General features: G+C 32.6%; 1 protein-coding gene across 1 annotated transcript in view; it reads left to right on the forward strand.

Annotated features, from left to right (window-relative positions):
- The window catches only part of LOC132704491 (uncharacterized), an 85,718-nt gene extending 68,633 nt beyond the window's left edge, over positions 1 to 17,085 (forward strand). Inside the window, exons 9-15 of the mRNA XM_060674508.1 lie at positions 3,010 to 3,277; positions 3,341 to 3,621; positions 8,611 to 8,790; positions 10,355 to 10,476; positions 10,538 to 10,704; positions 10,760 to 10,934; positions 11,975 to 17,085. Coding sequence (XP_060530491.1) covers positions 3,010 to 3,277; positions 3,341 to 3,621; positions 8,611 to 8,790; positions 10,355 to 10,476; positions 10,538 to 10,704; positions 10,760 to 10,934; positions 11,975 to 12,148 — 1,367 coding nt within the window. The 3' untranslated portion in view covers positions 12,149 to 17,085. The remainder of the gene's footprint in view (positions 1 to 3,009; positions 3,278 to 3,340; positions 3,622 to 8,610; positions 8,791 to 10,354; positions 10,477 to 10,537; positions 10,705 to 10,759; positions 10,935 to 11,974) is intronic.
- Positions 17,086 to 17,095: the final 10 nt, after the last annotated feature.

Consider the following 17,095-nt stretch of genomic DNA (forward strand, 5'->3'; position numbering starts at 1 on the left):
ATTTTTATCATTGAGCCTTTTGTATTGCCGGACAATCTAACTGACCGTCTTTACATAAACTAAATCCAGTACAATTGAAATGTACTCCTGGAAGATGTAAAATCCGACTTAAAAAAAATATGTGGTTTGTGGAGGATGGGGAGTCACTTTTTGGGTTGTCCAGACTTAAACCCACCAGACTTCCCAATATGGTCATGATTGAATTCTTTCCAGAAGTTTAAAAAGGATCGCGAATAGAAATAATACAGAAGTTTTGTTCAACTTTCAAAAACATTTATTGCAAAATGTATGGAAGTGGATCGCCGACAATTCCAATTGAATTGAAGTGTTTTTGTTACTATTATTATCATTAAATTTGGGTTAGTTTTTTTCATTGTTCCCCGTACCTTTTCATATTTAAGTATTGAGTGCCTTATCCATAAAAAATTGAACATTCCTTCAGATCTTCATCATATTACAACAATAACTCGACGGGTAAAAAATCTAAATAACACGGTGAAACCAGCGGCCTCTAGGAGAAACAATAACTAAGTTCAAAATTCATAATTGTTATCTCGAAAAACCTAAAACTGCATTCAGAGGATATTACACACTCATACAAATGTCGCTGGTTCGAAGTTTAAATTTTATTTTGAATTTATTTGGACAGAATCATATTTTTCTATCTGTCGAATTACGGTTGAAACATAATGAAAATCTAAAACAATGTTCAATTTTTCATAGAAAAGGTTTAGGCCGTCTAACTCACTTAAAACACTTTAAAAGTTCAATGTATTCATTCTTTCTGATTTTTATTGTAAATCGTTTAAAAAAATAATATAAATAAATTAAAAAAAAACATATTTAATAATAACAGTTTTGATAATAGTAATAAACAAAAATTCAAATCAACTGTTGGAATTGTCCACATTTGATAAGTAGGTTTTATGTCAGTATGTCTCATGAAATTTTAATTATCTGGTAATCACAAAATACCGCGACTTAATGTTTTATTATAATAATGAAATACGCGAAATTATTTGTGTTTTTATTCAAGCAAACCAGACCAAACCAAACGAGGCGCATACAAATAGTTTGGATGACAAAGTGAAATATTTGAAATATGTGACTGTATTGACGATTCGGTGTCTTATAACTAATTCTTGACTGGGTTCCTTTGTTGATTTTTCAATCAAAAATAATTATTAGAACACCATTTTTATTCGAGTCTTGATTCATGATTAATAATGCCATTTTGTATTTTAAATGTAACGTTAAATAAAGTAAGTGTAATTAACACAGCTTTAAGTTTAGTTTGTTTGCTCAACAATTTTGTTAATCTTTTACATATTAATGAAAGAAAAGTCTCGCATGGATGCTTAAAACCAATTATTTTGAAATATTGTTTTAATATTGTTATATTCTTAAACCATCATCAAGTTACCAAAGAAATGGTAAGGCACTATAGTGTTTTATAATTTTTATAATAATTAAAATGTATCAAACGGATCCAGTAAACGCCACTAAAATCAATTTGTCACTTTTGCGCACACCCAGTATATCTAATTGCACCAACTCATCGACGAGAAATAAAATCCACCTTATGCGGATTCCACTTCTCAATGGAATCAACAGCTATGCGGGGAGGGTCGAGGCAGCCTATATGTACGAGGTTAGCGCCAAAATTTCCCTGCCTGACATAGATGAAGCTCCAGTATCACGATAATACTTTGTCTTCTTTTAAATATATATCTTAGTAGGCTGTGAAAAAAAATTGAAGTCTTGCGTCAAATAATTATTTATGGGCAGCGTTTTAAACAAGACGTGTCCGAAAAGATGTCGCAAATAACGCAAATTGATTATAGAGCAGTCATAAAGTTATCGACAAAAGAAGGGTTAGCACCTAAAATTATTAAAGAAAGGCTGGATGGTCTGTACGGCCAAAGTTCTTCTTCGTATTCTGTAGTGAAAGAATGCGCAAAACGTTTTCGAATGGGACAGGAGTCACTTGAAGATGATTCAAGAACTGGTCGACCAGTGGAGGTTATAACGGAAGATATTGTTGCGATTGTGGAAGAGGTGGTATTGAGTGATCGACGTTTAAAGGTCAAGGAAATCTCAGAAATGACTAAGCTTTCTGATACAAGTGTTCGTCGAATCCTGCATGATCCTTTAGGTATGCATAAGGTTAGTGCAAGATGGGTTCCTAAACTCTGTGGGTCGGAATCGAAGCCTGTATAGAAACTATTGTGACGGGAGATGAAACTATGGTTCTCTATCATGACCCTCTATCGAAAAAAGAATCAATGGAGTGTCGTCGTAAGGGTGAAGCACCTCCAAGAACATTCAGAGTCTGCCAGTCAATAAAAAAGGTGATGGTCACGATCTTTTGGGATTGTGAAGGAATTCTTTTGAAGAAACTAGTACCACTGTCAATGGTAAATATTACGCAACATTATTACATACTTTGCGTGACTGCATACGTGTAAAACGTAGAGAAAAACTGACCAGAGGCGTGCGTCTTTTGCACGAAAATGCACCTGTCCATACTGCTGCTGTTGCGCAAGCTACCATTTTAGAGTGTGGGTTCCAACAGATAGATCATCCTCCCTGTAGTCCAGATATGGCCCCAGTGACTATTATTTGTTTGGATGTTTGAAAAAGGACTTACGTGGACGGCGGTTTAACGACGAAGTGGAGTTAAAAGAGACTGTTTTAGCATTTTGCAGACAAACCGAAAGAATATTTTTTTAAGGGATTCAGTTGTTAATAAAGATATGTAATAAGTGTATTGAAGTTAAGGGGGATTATATTGAAAAATAATAAAAAATTGTTACTATAATTTGTTTCTTTCATAATCAGGCCGGGAAATTTTGGCGCTGCCATGGTATATTACTCTACAAACTTTAATTACAGTTTTCGTCAGTACACAACATGAAGAAATAACAAAAAGCACTAATACTATTCTTAATTTTTATTATTTCTTTTATATTTGAAAATCGGTTGACATATCCTATTTATGGAAAACAGGTTCTTGGAGGCCGATAGGTCATATGCGTCCATCCTCTCCATTGTTGGATAGCGTCAGGGACCAGTTCGAAGACTACGATCAAATAGCCAAAGATTTTACAAAATTCTTCTTAAACACCGACGAGAATTCCGCCACTAACGCTCAATTATTCGACGTTACATTTTTAGTGGGGCAAAGTAAACAAAAAGTTAAATTAGTTGGGGTTCGAGCGATATTGGGAGTGAGAAGCAGAGTCTTTCAGGAAATGCTTTATGGGATACAAACGGGGTGAGTATTCTTGTACTCCAAATGCGAAATATGTACTTATGTGAATTAAATCGTGCGTACCAGTTTTGGTTCACCACAAGTGCCAGTAGCGGAGCTTCTAGCTAGGCCGGTACCAACATTACTTAGTCCGCAACAGTCCAGACCAAAATCGAGCAATTTTCTACAAGTTCCCGATATCGAAAGTCCTCGTCCGAAAAGCGTGCCCAGTTCTCCCATGGTGAAACGGGCATTCACGAGATTAGGCACAATCACTGCCGGTTGGGGCAGATCGATACGTAAGCACAACGCACAACAGTTGTCGGCCGACGACAAAAAGAAATGGGCAAGCAGTCAAGACTGTTCCAGTGAGTACTGCGGTTTAAATTTTGCGGACCGTCTCGGAAATTTCCATTGACTTCTTATATGCACCGAAATTATTTATTTGATAAACCTCTATATGTATAAGAAAGAAAAAGGCAATACATCACTAAAAGGTCAATCATGTACGGATTTAAAACATACATGGTGGCGCAATAGTGTCACAAATCAAAAGAAGGTTCATTTACACAGGGTGTTTCTTAAAAGCGTGTCAATGCAAATAGTAATTGCATATTGCGATTCCGCCCAGGAATATTTATACGTTACCGTAATTCTCTCTGAATTTTAATGCGACGTTGCCAAGTTATTAAAGTTACTGTATTACTAAGAGTTTGTAGTAACACGGCTGAGTAAATATTTCATAGGGAGGGGCTTAAAGTCCTGCCAATTTGGAAAAATTTAAATCAATTTCTCTCTAATGTAACTACCTTATATAGTGTTGCGGTATTACTGCACTCAATCAATAGATAGCAATAGGTTAAGGTATTTTTGTTTGGTATTTGTTTAAAAAAAACAAAATTAACCTTAACAAAAATAGTAAGCTGTGGAAAATTCCCTGGATGAAATAATTAACTCTTAGTAATGCTTTTATAAGTCATTTGTCTTTCATTGTCTGTTCTAGACCTTCCTTCCAGGTCCTTAAGGGTCTTCCTCTGCTTCTTCTATTTAGCGGTTGGTACAGTAGTGCCTTTTTCGGCCACCTGTCCTCCATTCTCATCACATGTCCGTACTATAGCAATTGTCTTGTCTGTATTCTCTCTGCAGTAGTGTATACTCGCCCTGTTCTTCGTCGTATGTTTTCAATTCTTATATGTTGTGTTCTAGATATCCTGCAGGATCTTCTCAGGTAGTCCATTTCAATAGTATCAATTTGTTTTTCCTGTCTGTCCGTCAAATGCTAGCACTTACATCCATACGTTAGAATCGACTCCACTATAACTTTGTAGATTGTCAATTTTGTATTTAACCTAATTTTTTCTGGCCAAAGCAATGAGTTTAAAATTCTTGTAGCTTTTTTTCCTTGTTGCCGTCTATTTTTTCTTTTATTGTTCCGTCTTCTGAAATTATGCTTCCTAGATATTTTACTGTTTACATTTTTCACTCGATTTATATGCAGTTCGGGGTCTTCATTTTATTTAAACCCCATTTTGTATATTCGTCTTCCAATTTTTTTAGCATATAGTCTCATCTTCCTTATCACCCGCTACGAGCACTTGGTCGTCTGCAATCAATAGAGTTGTTAACAACACTTATCTTCTACCTCGATTCCCATTCTAGCAATTCTTGTTCGCCAACTGCTTAGTGCTTCATGAATGTATATCTTACATAAAGTTGATGATGAGCTGCACCCTTGCCTTAACTCTTTTGTAGTCGTAAACGGCTTTGATATTGTGCCTCCTATCTTAACTAATCTTAACTTTTTGAGTTTCTATATATGTTTTGAATAGCTATATATATATATATATATATATATATATATATATATATATATATATATATATATATATATATATATATATATATATATATATATATGATGACACTATATTCCGGGATATCATCCGTTCGCTCGTTGAACTCCGACTGGAATCCTGCATCCGACTGGAATCCTGCAGACGTTTCGCCAAACTCTCACTTGGCATCTTCAATGCTCGCGCTCCGAAAACACTTCGAACACTGTTTTCGGAGCGCGAGCATTGAAGATGCCAAGTGAGAGTTTGGCGAAACGTCTGCAGGATTCATTTTTCCATCCGTGAATCAGTACGTGAGAATATATATATATATATATATATATATATATATATATATATATATATATATATATATATATATATATATATATATATATTTATATATATATATATATATATATATATATATATATATATATATATATATATATATATATATATATATATATATATATAGCGACTTGCACGAAATCCGTTCTGTTCTTGTATTTCCATAATATTTTTTTAGATTCTGTTTTTTATTATTCTTCCATACAACCTTCCCATTGCGCTAGTTACACTAATGCCACGATAATTATTATATAATTATTTTCTTATCCCCTTTTTTGTATATCGGTGAAATATAGACCAATAGGCCATATTCCAATCTTCTGGAATTGTGTCTCCATTTATTAAGCATTTATTAAATAGGTTGGTTATTGTTTCGTGTAGGATCACTGGTCCATTTTCACCAGTTCCATTATGTTTTTCCAGTTTTTTGAATCTTGTAAAGCTTTTCCAATTTCGTCTACTGTTATCTCGTCTATTTCTTGATTTTTAATTTGAAACTTATACTGTAATTCCCGTCAGTAATTCTTTGTAGTGTTTTTCCCATTCGTTTTTGTCTATTAAATTGAACTTATTTTGTTGCTTTTCTTCATTTCTCATATTTCTTATAGTTTTTCAATCCATTGCCACATACGTTCCTCCCACATGCCTATTAATCTCTTCGCATTTCTTTTCCCATGTTATATTTTTACTTTTTATGATTTCTTTTTTAACTTTTCTTTTCCAATACATATGTATTTTTCTGTCTTCTGGATTATGTGAGTTTAGGTACATATTATATGTTTTTTTTTCTTTTGTACTAGGTATTTCTTCTGAGTACCAATCTGGTTTTTTAGTGTTTTTTGTCTCTTGGTATCCCAGCGCTTCTTTTGCCGCTTCCTGTATGCTTTTCTTTATATGCTCATATAAGTGTTCTGCATTCATATTTTTTGGTTTCAGGTTCTGTAGCTTGGTAGCTAGTCTTAATTTATACAGGAATTGGGTTGATTAATGGTTCAGACTTTCAAGGTTGTATTTTACTTCGATTATTTTGTCTTGTTGGTCTTGTGATTTTATTTTCTATTCTTTCCTCCTATAGTTTACTATTACCTTTCCCTTTACTACATGGTGGTCTGACCCGCATTCTAGTCTGCGATACACTCTGACATCTTTAATCTTAACATAGTTTATTATTGACCTCAAGCTTTTTGTTGCTTGCTCCCACGTAAACTTATGAATATCCTTATGGGGAAAAACCCATTCATTATTTTCATTGTTGCGATTTCAAACATCTTCCTTAGCCGCATTCCATTGTCATTTACAACCGATTCTCCGTATTTATCTATTATTTAACTTTTTTACTGAACTCCTGATCTCCTTATCTCTTTTAATGTTCGATACTATCTGTACAAGGTTCTCAAAAAATTCATTGCTAGGGGCATGGATTCCAATAATTACAATATGCCAGCTGGTTTTTTCTATCTCTATGTACATTATTTGTTCAACTATTTGTTCCCAACTCTTGATGGATTTCTGCATATTTATGTACCGCTATCGACACTCCTCTGTTTGCGCACTCCGCTGTAGAAGTGTACGTATTCTCCAATGTTTTCATTGCCTTTTCCTTTTTTCTTGGTTTCCGTCAATACGCAATTATCAATATTCATCTTTTTAAGCTCCTGAAAGACTTCTGATTGCTTTGTCCGTAGTCCCTGTACGTTCCATGTTGCCATTCTCATTATCCTTTTTCGTTGCAGTTTTCGCAAACAAGGCGATTTATCGAAATTTCTAACCTTTTATAATTTCTATGAGTTCCGAGGGGTTGGCCCGATGCCTCAACCCCCAACCTGGAGGACCAGGGTTTTATATCGGAGTTCCTTCTCTTAGATACATTGCCTTTACCACGGCTAAGGAAGTGTATCTCCCCACATTTTGGTCCGCGGGTGGTATTTTATTTCCCACCTACCCCCATCGCTCCTTATAGAGACGATTTGGGCCTTCCCCTATCCGCCACTTTAGGGACGCGCTTTCTAGGGGTTACAGGCTAGCCCGAGAGTAAGGCATTTGTCCATTTTAATGTTATAAAACTATGGGAGAACATTTTTTAGTTTTGTGGTTTTTCCCAATAAGTTGTATACACCGTGTACCCTATTATTATTTTTTAAATGTTTGCCTTTTGATTTTATGGCATATCAATTAAAACTTGCACCACCCTGTATATAATATTTGCATCTCTTTTCTATAGACGGTTAATATTATGGTTATCGATATAAATTAAAAAATAGTTATATAAAGTTATAAAACATATATAATTATTTTCATTTTTTTACATTTCATTTTTATTGTGTGTTGGGGTTAACTTTTAAATATATGATTGCATATTATAAAAATTTGTTTTTAAATATTTATATAATTGAAAATGGCCATCAGAGGTGTTTAAAAACAAACACTAAGGGCTTCTTATACCTATAGAACATATATACATATGAAAAAAATATATTATTTTCATTTTCCGGACTTCAAGATAACGGAAATCAGTTACCTACATTAAAACTGGTTGTTAGTCTAAATTTTCAACATGTTTCATTACACAAAAACAGAAAAACTTTTATATAATATACTAGTTCAATTTTACGAGGAAATTTTGGCAGACTGTAGAATAACCGAACTCAGTTACATTAGAATTTATTTTTGCTTTGTATTTTAAAAAAAAAATGTAAACATAAAAACACAAGAAATTTCCTGCGTAAATATGTCAATTCGATTTTACAAGTAAATTTAAACCAACCGCACAACCATTATGCAGAAAAACCTAATTTCTATTTTTTCGAATTCCACCATTTTTTTTATTTACAAAAATCCGCTGGAAAATTTTTACGTTCAGAAAAACATTTCGAATTTAATGCAAACATCAGTTTTAATGAAAAATATTCATAATGATTTAGCCAAAACGAAAATTGAACCAAAGAATGGCAGCAATAAATAAAAATATTCTTTACAATTTCTTTACTTTTTTCTTCCGGCTGGACTATTATTCTGGAATCAATATTTTTTAAACTCAATGAGTTAGTCGAAAAACATATCACAGACTAAATGACGACTAGACAAACACATATTAACCCAAATGGAAACGATAACGTGAATTGGTGGTTACCAATATCATAGGGTATTACCTATTACGTATTACATCTATTGCAGACAAAGACGGGAAGGACAAAGAGGGAAAAGAGAAATGCCCCACACAGCTTCCGGTTCCAAGGCTAAGTGTGTGCGCGGATGCTCAGAAAGTGGACAGAGCAAAATTAGCTCAGACAGAATTCTCCATTATCGAGTTTGATTCAGACACCTTTAGAATATTGTTGGACTACTTGCACACAGGTAAAGGGTTGCACCTCTTTTTTTTCTATCCATACTTGACCCTTTTTATCATTTTATGTATCAGATATTCAATGTCGGTGATATAACGAGAGCACGTAAATTATAAATTACAGTTGTCATCTTGAATGTTATTGGATATCTAATTGAACACAAAGGGAGTTAAATTTGATGAACAATAGGGAACTTGAATAATATTGCTTATAAAAGTAAATTTAGTTTTGGTGGTTTTAATTTAAATTTAAGTCTTGTCGCTTGCTTTTGTGATTTTGTGTTTAGTATTAAAAAGAAAGCTTTGAAAATGGCCCAAGCCGATTTATTATCAATCTGATAATTTACCTTTAGCGGATATATTATTATTTATGGCACATCTTACATACAAGACACCGAAAGTTTTTCTTTTGCTGAGGTTCGCGGTATTAAAGCTAAAAGGTATGTCATTGAAAATTTAGCCACTAGTTTAAAAGCAATATAATATTGTAATCAGTTTAAAGTTTTCTATTTCTTTGCTATTGACTTAAAGTGGTATTTTATACAGATCAAGAAGCCATTCCTATGGAGACTGGAATAGGATGGGTGCAAGTTCGAAGAGTTAAAAATGTTTGCGCGGTTAAGGTTAAAAGTGCCACCTGTTTACAACAAAAGTTAACACAAGACGATGACGTTTTACGGGTTGTACTCACGATTGTAATATTGTTTTTATGTTGCTTCCATTATTATCATGTAAATCACACTAAGCACAAATACAAACTGTCGTAGATTAAATACAAACACACCTTTAGACGGGCCAACAATTAACGTAAATATGTAGCCGTATCGATAGAAGAGCAGCGGTGTGATGTCACGATACTTCCCGCGCGTTTCGTGTCGTTTGTAAGGAATAGCCGGGTGTCGCAACTTGAATTATTTGTTGCAACTTAAATATTGGGTTTTGAGTTTTGATATTAGGTATGCGTTATTTCTATACATAAACAAATGTATTAAAGAAATAAAAAAAAATGTTCAAGTTCCCTACTCCTCGTGACAAATGGAAACAAAATTTAAATATAGAATTCTCAGTTCTTCTTTACATTATTGTCAATTTGGATTATATTTTTAAGTGGCCTCCCGTGCATAGATTTAATTGTATTATTGAAAAATGCTATTAGTCAATGAGCCATTTGTAATACTTCACTTAAATCAAGCTAGCGCTCGTTTTTTTACGCTAACCAAACTAATCGCGATCTTCCGTATCAATTCAGCGGCGCCTTTTGGGGTTGTTCGCCTCCGCGCAAAAACCTCGTATTATGAAATTGAAATTTGAAATATTGCAACTGCAAAACTTCAAACCAATTTTAAAATAAATCACACTTTCACTTTCGGATTTTATTTTATTGTGTCATTTTAAAATAGTTTATGCTCTTTAATTTCAACTTTTTCGTTTTTATCACACTTTTTAAAAGATTTTAAGTAAAGTAAAGTAAGTTAAATATTTAAGTACTGAGATTGAAGTCTTTTAACCATTATCCTATTCTTACATTGTTTGCAAATGATATAAACATTGTATAAAAACTAAAATTAACTTTAGGATCCTGTCCACTAACTTGTTCAACGATACCCGGCTTGATTTGTGCAGCTGAACACTATGACCTACCTGATTTACTGCAAGCGTGTTTTCATCACGCCAAACAATTTTTAAGAATCGACGTGGTATGTATCGAAGTCGATTTAAGATATCGACGTTTAGATTCACGCTACCTACTTCAAACAGGTATGCTGCATGCTGTGCTCGTTGGAGAATTACTACTGGAGGTACACTTCGGCGTCTGAACTTGTGAACATGATATTGGCTTTCGTAGAGACGAGGTCGTATGCCTTATTCCAAAATTCCGAATTTTTGAATTTGAGCGAGTCTATGGTCCAAATGATCATGTGCAGGTAAAGTCGAATAACAGTTGAGTCGGTACTTTTGTGCCGGAACGTTGTTTTTTAGGAATCTAGAAATTCCCGAAATTAGAAAATTCGAAGCTATGCTCGCGTGGGCGCGGCATAAAATTCGCACTAAAACGTCGAGTAAGCTCGACGCTAAACTAGAATTTAAATGCATTATGGAAAGGCTGGCAAGGGATTTAAAGTTATATAGAATATCTCCGAATGAACTCATAAAGGTGAGAAGTTACTGCGAAGTTTATACAATAAGCACTCACATATACTTTGAGCTATCCGTTGAAGATTGCTCACGTAGAACTCACTAGTGCTAGAAAACTAAATTTCCTAAATCCCAAAAAAGTCAATATGCAAAATGTCGCTTACTAAAGCCTGGCATGTATATGTAATTAACTGGATTTTTTTTGTGTATACGATGGTGGTAGAATTTTGTTTTAAAGCGGTAGTTTTTAATTTTTGTTAGTATTAAATGGCTACACTTTACACTTTATTGTTGGTGCAGAAGGAAAATACATAATCCAATACTAGAAACAAATGAATGAGGATATTTGAAATGCTGAATAAAATCCAATATGGCTAATAGTTAATTTACATATCGAAATACAGTTTTTTCTAACAAATTGTTTATTCGCTTGTTGTATAGTATTTTAATTTTCTGGGGTATATTTTGCAATACCTACAGTTTTTTAAACAAATTGTCCCATTGGCAAAATTTTCATCTACGCTTACTAGACTTGCGACGAAGGAATGAGCGTTCTGTCTACTGAAGGTTCTACAGTTGCTTCTTGAACAGTTTTTTCACTTAGATGTTTTCTGTACGATATCTAGCATTTCAAAAAGTTATATTTAGACTTTGAAGGCATCTTTTCAACTTTTTCTGCCAAATTTGGTAATAGACACGTTGCAATATTTACAGCAGAAATATTTACATGTACATATATGGTTTTAATTGTATGTATTTCAAAAACACACCGTAAGAAGGGTGAAAACTTCAATGAACGTTAATGCTGTTTATAAGAAGTTACACGAGAGTCTTTCTTACATTTTTGCATTCATTGTTGATGACCATCGCTTTTATGAACATCAAAATAAAACTTATCCTTTGAAATATCAATAATAAGTATAACAATGTTTCAAATAAAATAATAACAAATATTATATAATAATAATAATATAAAATAATAAAAAACTGTATTATAACGTGACTTTTCATTTAATTATATATATCTTATTGTATTATATTTTGTTTATTTTTTTACAGGTTGTACTTCCTTCAAAAGCCATCAAAAACGAAAGAATACTGGAAACGCTAATGTTCCAAGCGAATTCTGGAATGTACAGGATACAAGACTCTTACATTAAAGAATGTACTCAAAGACTGCAAAAACAAGACTCCCGGTTTTCAGAGTGGGAATCGTTCGACTATAGTAATTGAGACAAGTAGATTACCGCCATTATTAACTAATTTTTTAGGGTAGATGACAATCATTTCGGTGAGCATTTTCCCAGTAAGTGGCATCCGTGTAGGATTTCATTAATTAGGTATTCCAAAAATCAGAGGACCACTATTTCGCTTTCATTTCCCTTTTCAAATTTTTGAGCAAAGGTGCCTTCTTAAGCAATATTATTGTTATTATGCGGTCTCATTGATTTGGATTAGCAAAATTATTAGCGCAGATTTGAAATTATGTTCTTTAACGCTACGAGATTTTTAATTTTTTGCTGTTAGCGATTTGCTGAGGAAATGCTCAATAAAATTCAAACTTAATTATGTAAAAAAGTTGCGAACAGAATATGACCGTTAAGATCTGGGATCAAAACCATAAAACAAGTATTTGTTATTCGTCAATGTGTAAAAAAGTACGCAGGACAATCCTTAAGTCGTAATAAGTTGTAAAAAGTGTTTGCCTTCTATGTCCACGTGATCTCAAATTTACATTTTGTGTGTCTCTGTTTGATCCAGGAAACCTTCGAAATATATCTATATGGACGTTTTTTATTTACAACTTGCGATAAATACTACTGAAACCATTGATTTTAGAGCGCCCTGCTAATATTTTTAGATTTTTTAGAAACTTGTTTATAAAGAAGATTTTTCTAAATTATCTGATGCTAGTTGTTACGGATAGAAACATAGCAAACCATTTTGCGTGATACAGCATTTACGATCCCACGTCCAGCAGCAGTTACCAAGAGATAAACGGCTTATCTTTAATTATAATTCCATGAAATTTTCCTGGAATTCCTTGTAATCCTTCAAAGGAATTCCGCCGTAATTAATTAAAATTCCTATACTATTACTATTTTGCGACACTTTTGCATGACACCTCGGTGCCCTAAAAACGCACTTTTTCAATTTTACCCGGAACCTCAGAAAAATGAAAAAGAGTTCATGAAAATTTTTTGCTGGCACTCTTACGGAAACCGCAAGTCTCTCAAAAATGTCGAAAAATAGACACAATAATTCTGCTGCAGTTTGCAAATCCAGAATAATTTCTCGATTTGTAATATAAAAGTTTAGAGATTTTTTGTGCAAAACCTGATCAAGCTCCTCCCGCACCTACGGCCGTCATCCAAAATTTTCGTTTTTGAACTGGAATTTCAACGATAACTAACCGACTCAAATTGGTCCACTTGACTAGACTCGTTTAGGATTTCTGTCAATTATTCTGTCACTTTGTATATCGAGGTTACGCAAGAATCGTAAACCTAATAGGATTGCCTAATCCGCCAAATGTGTTCGCAAGTGCAATGCGAAAACTCTCGCTGGCTGTGACGTAGATGAAATCCTGTATTGGCGGGTTTACTATGTTAATGTATAGAAATAATCTGAAACTGACCCCGAGTTTTGATGGACTTTGAGTATTTTGAGTAGCTAATATAGCATTTTGTTTGGATAATCACTCGTTATTTTCATTTAATGTCAACATTAATCCGTTTTAGTACTTATTTAATAATTATTGGGAAGTAGCGTAGGGCAGGGTCTCAGGTAGGGTAAAAATTAATTAAATATTGTTACAGATAAATGCATAAAATTAGCAAACAAAACGATTTACTTGTAAAAATTTGTGTTTTACGGCATTCTACCATTTTAAATATACAAAAATCAACAAATACTTATAAAGTACAAATCCCTATTTTTCGATATATTAAAGAACATACTCATACTTACCTCCCAACTAATAACACCGCTAATAAGCAGCACGAACACAAAACTTTTAAGTCTTTGTTTAAGGTTAAAATACTGTTTTTCTCACTTCTCGCCAATCAAGCACATACAATTTTAAAATATTTGTTAAAGCTTAAAAACACTGTTTTGTCCAAGTTTTTTTTACAGAAATACAATTAACACAAACATAAGCGCACTACTCACTAGTTTAAATTATTTTAATTGTTCAAACACAAAATAAAACGGTTTAATACGCCTTCAAATGCATTGACAGAATACACAAAAACCGTTAGAGGACTTCGCTTACCTCACAAGCGACCACGTGCGATCGATAATTTTGGCGAACGTATGTCTTATGGGATTGGGCAATCCTATTAGGTTTACGATTCTTGGAGGTTACGTATTTATTTATTTTATTTATGTATTTAACAGAATTCCAATGCGCACTTGAGTCATCAAATTGGCATATTGTCAAACTTCGAGATGTATGTCGTGTTAAAAATTAATATCAAAAGTGGCGGTAGCGGTCATTAAGGAGTTTCCAGCTTTTCATGGGCGTTAATAATTCTTAAAAATAAAAAAACATCACGGTATTTTACTTCATTAAGTTTTAATAAATTAATAAACAAATTAATTTAGCTTGATTGCTTTAACCGTTAATAACAACTAATTTACAATATTATGTCACCAATTAAATTTGGCAGCAAAGGGCTAAAAAAAATAAATAATCAAGATTGTTCACAGCGCAATTAAAATTTATTTAATTTCGGAGATAATAGTTTCGGTAATATTTATAACTTGTTTCATTTTTCCCTCGAATCACAGTATTTGTTCCCTGTGCTAAAATGTATATGAAATCAAAAAATTTAGCAGGTTAAAGCGGACCTTATTTTCGGGTTGTTTAAAATAGATTGAACGTTTAATCCCAAAAATGTTCGTACGTAGATTTCTTCGGAAACACGAAGAATACTGTAATATATTAAATAGATATTGATGTGTTCGATGTTACCTTATAAAGAACAAAAAAAGGACGGAAACACTACACAGTGTTCCAAAGACTTGATATATTTTAATTACCTTAGATAGCGAAAAAATGTTAACATATTTTGATACTAAATTTCTTAAATGATCTAAGATTAAATGCGGATACTTTGTTTATTAAACATCTCAAATGCTTTTCCGTGGCCGAATAATTGAAAGTCGTTTCTCATCGTCGCAAAAAAAATATTTCAACCACCACTACTAATTTTTTAAATGTCCAGACCAAGAACATCTTTTTCAAGCAGTTGCGTTTGAATTCGAATTTCGAATCAACCTGTTCTCGGTCAAAAAAATTATTCTCAGCACAGGTTCATGTTCCCATGGAAAACAACATTTAATAGACGTCACCGATCAAGTTAAATAATTTTCCGCAAAAACCCATAAATTGTTAAAGATGGTAGAATATAGTAATTTTTCTACAAAGAAAATTATAAATTATTTGTAAATAACTATTAAACAAAATAACTCCTTCTAGATAGTTATAAGTATAATCCAAAATTTGAAGAGTCAATGATTTTATAAACAAAGTAACTTGTCGACGTGTGTTTCTCATCTTTAAGTGTAAGTTTTTAAGTTTTCTAAGAAACTGGTTTATGATAAGTGTCTTATTATAGATATAATAGATCTACATAATATTATGTGCGGGATACGTGTAAAAAGCACGCGAATTATTGCGAACTTTTTGTGTCGCCTCCAAGTATTACTAAAAAATTTGTAACAAATGTTGTCTGTTTAAATAAAATGGAAGGTGTTTATTAAGAACTATGCTTTTCGTCTGAAAAAATATATCGATTGTTAAATTCTTGTTCATATTACAAAATATTCAACTCTGTTATAGTACAAATCTGGACATGTTTTTCCTAACTTAAACAAACAATATGGAATCACTAATGGGCAAAAAATGTTACCAAAACTAAAGAAAAGTTCGACACAGATTTGGTCTATTCATTTTATAGTGGGGACAAATAGAAAATGTATATTTATCAATTTTATATCTGCATACACGAAAGTTTCATGATTATATTATGGATCACAAAAAAGTTTTTGGTAAAAAATGTCCTTCTTTTGTAGATGCCAAATTTTCACAGTTTAAATTGAAAAGTTTTATTTCAAATTATTATAGAGTTGTAGTTTGCATCGCTTTTATAAAAATTTGAGCAGTATGAGTAATCAACGAAAGTTTCCACAAAGTTGTCTCCCTATAATAATAAAATGGACGAAATTGCCGAAGAATACCCTGTATATTATTAACGACTCACCCCGTAGGTAGGTGTACGGGAAAATAGTTAATTGAAACTATGAACACAAAATTAAACAACATATAATTTTTTAATAGTTATGAATTTTCAAGTTTAAATAATAAAAATTTCGCTTTTATGCAGTCCATGTCCGTAACTATGTTTGATGTTAGCAACACAAGAAATTAGACAAGTTGCACAGGACAAACTAAGTATAAATATACTAAAGAAAAGATGTCATACGGATAGTCGATAGTCGATAGAAATTTTCACTGAGAATTGAAAAGAAAAATGAAGAAAAACTGTCTATAATCGAAAAAAAAATAAGTCGCTTAATATAACACTTTGATGAATATTTTGTTAAAATGTACTAAATTTTATGACTTATTATTGATTGAGTGAAACAGATAAAAACTATTCTCTGTTAGATATTGTAATTTATTCTAACACCAAAAAATTCAATGTGAAAAATGAAAAATGTTGTTTCTGTATGTGTACTACATTAATATAAATGGTATTATATTCTAAAGCGATATTCTTTACAAGTATATTTTTCCGCTATTTCCTGGTAGTCCGTTTTGATCTCGCGAAGTGATACAACAGTTTTTACAAAATTTTTATCAGTTCAAACTTCAACTCGCAATTGTTATTATTATATTACATAATGAAAAATTATACATTTTCTAGAGTAATACTTCAAAATCGCCACTTTCTGTTGTATGCCAAAAGTGCTAAAACAATCAAACAAACGATCTTAACAAACTTAATATGCCATATGTGAAAATTAAATTAGTTTTCCCGCTTATCTGTAACTATAACCGAATTTCAAAAAGGGCTTCCAAAGGAAATGCAGATTTTTTTTTGTAATAAAGTTTAAAGTGGAATATTTATGTTTGGTTTTATTTTGCAAATATTTATTAGATAGAAGGATAAC

Source organism: Cylas formicarius, unplaced genomic scaffold (assembly GCF_029955315.1).
Source record: "Cylas formicarius isolate icCylForm1 unplaced genomic scaffold, icCylForm1.1 PGA_scaffold_7__23_contigs__length_41026272, whole genome shotgun sequence".
NCBI classification, from domain to species: Eukaryota; Metazoa; Arthropoda; class Insecta; order Coleoptera; family Brentidae; genus Cylas; species Cylas formicarius.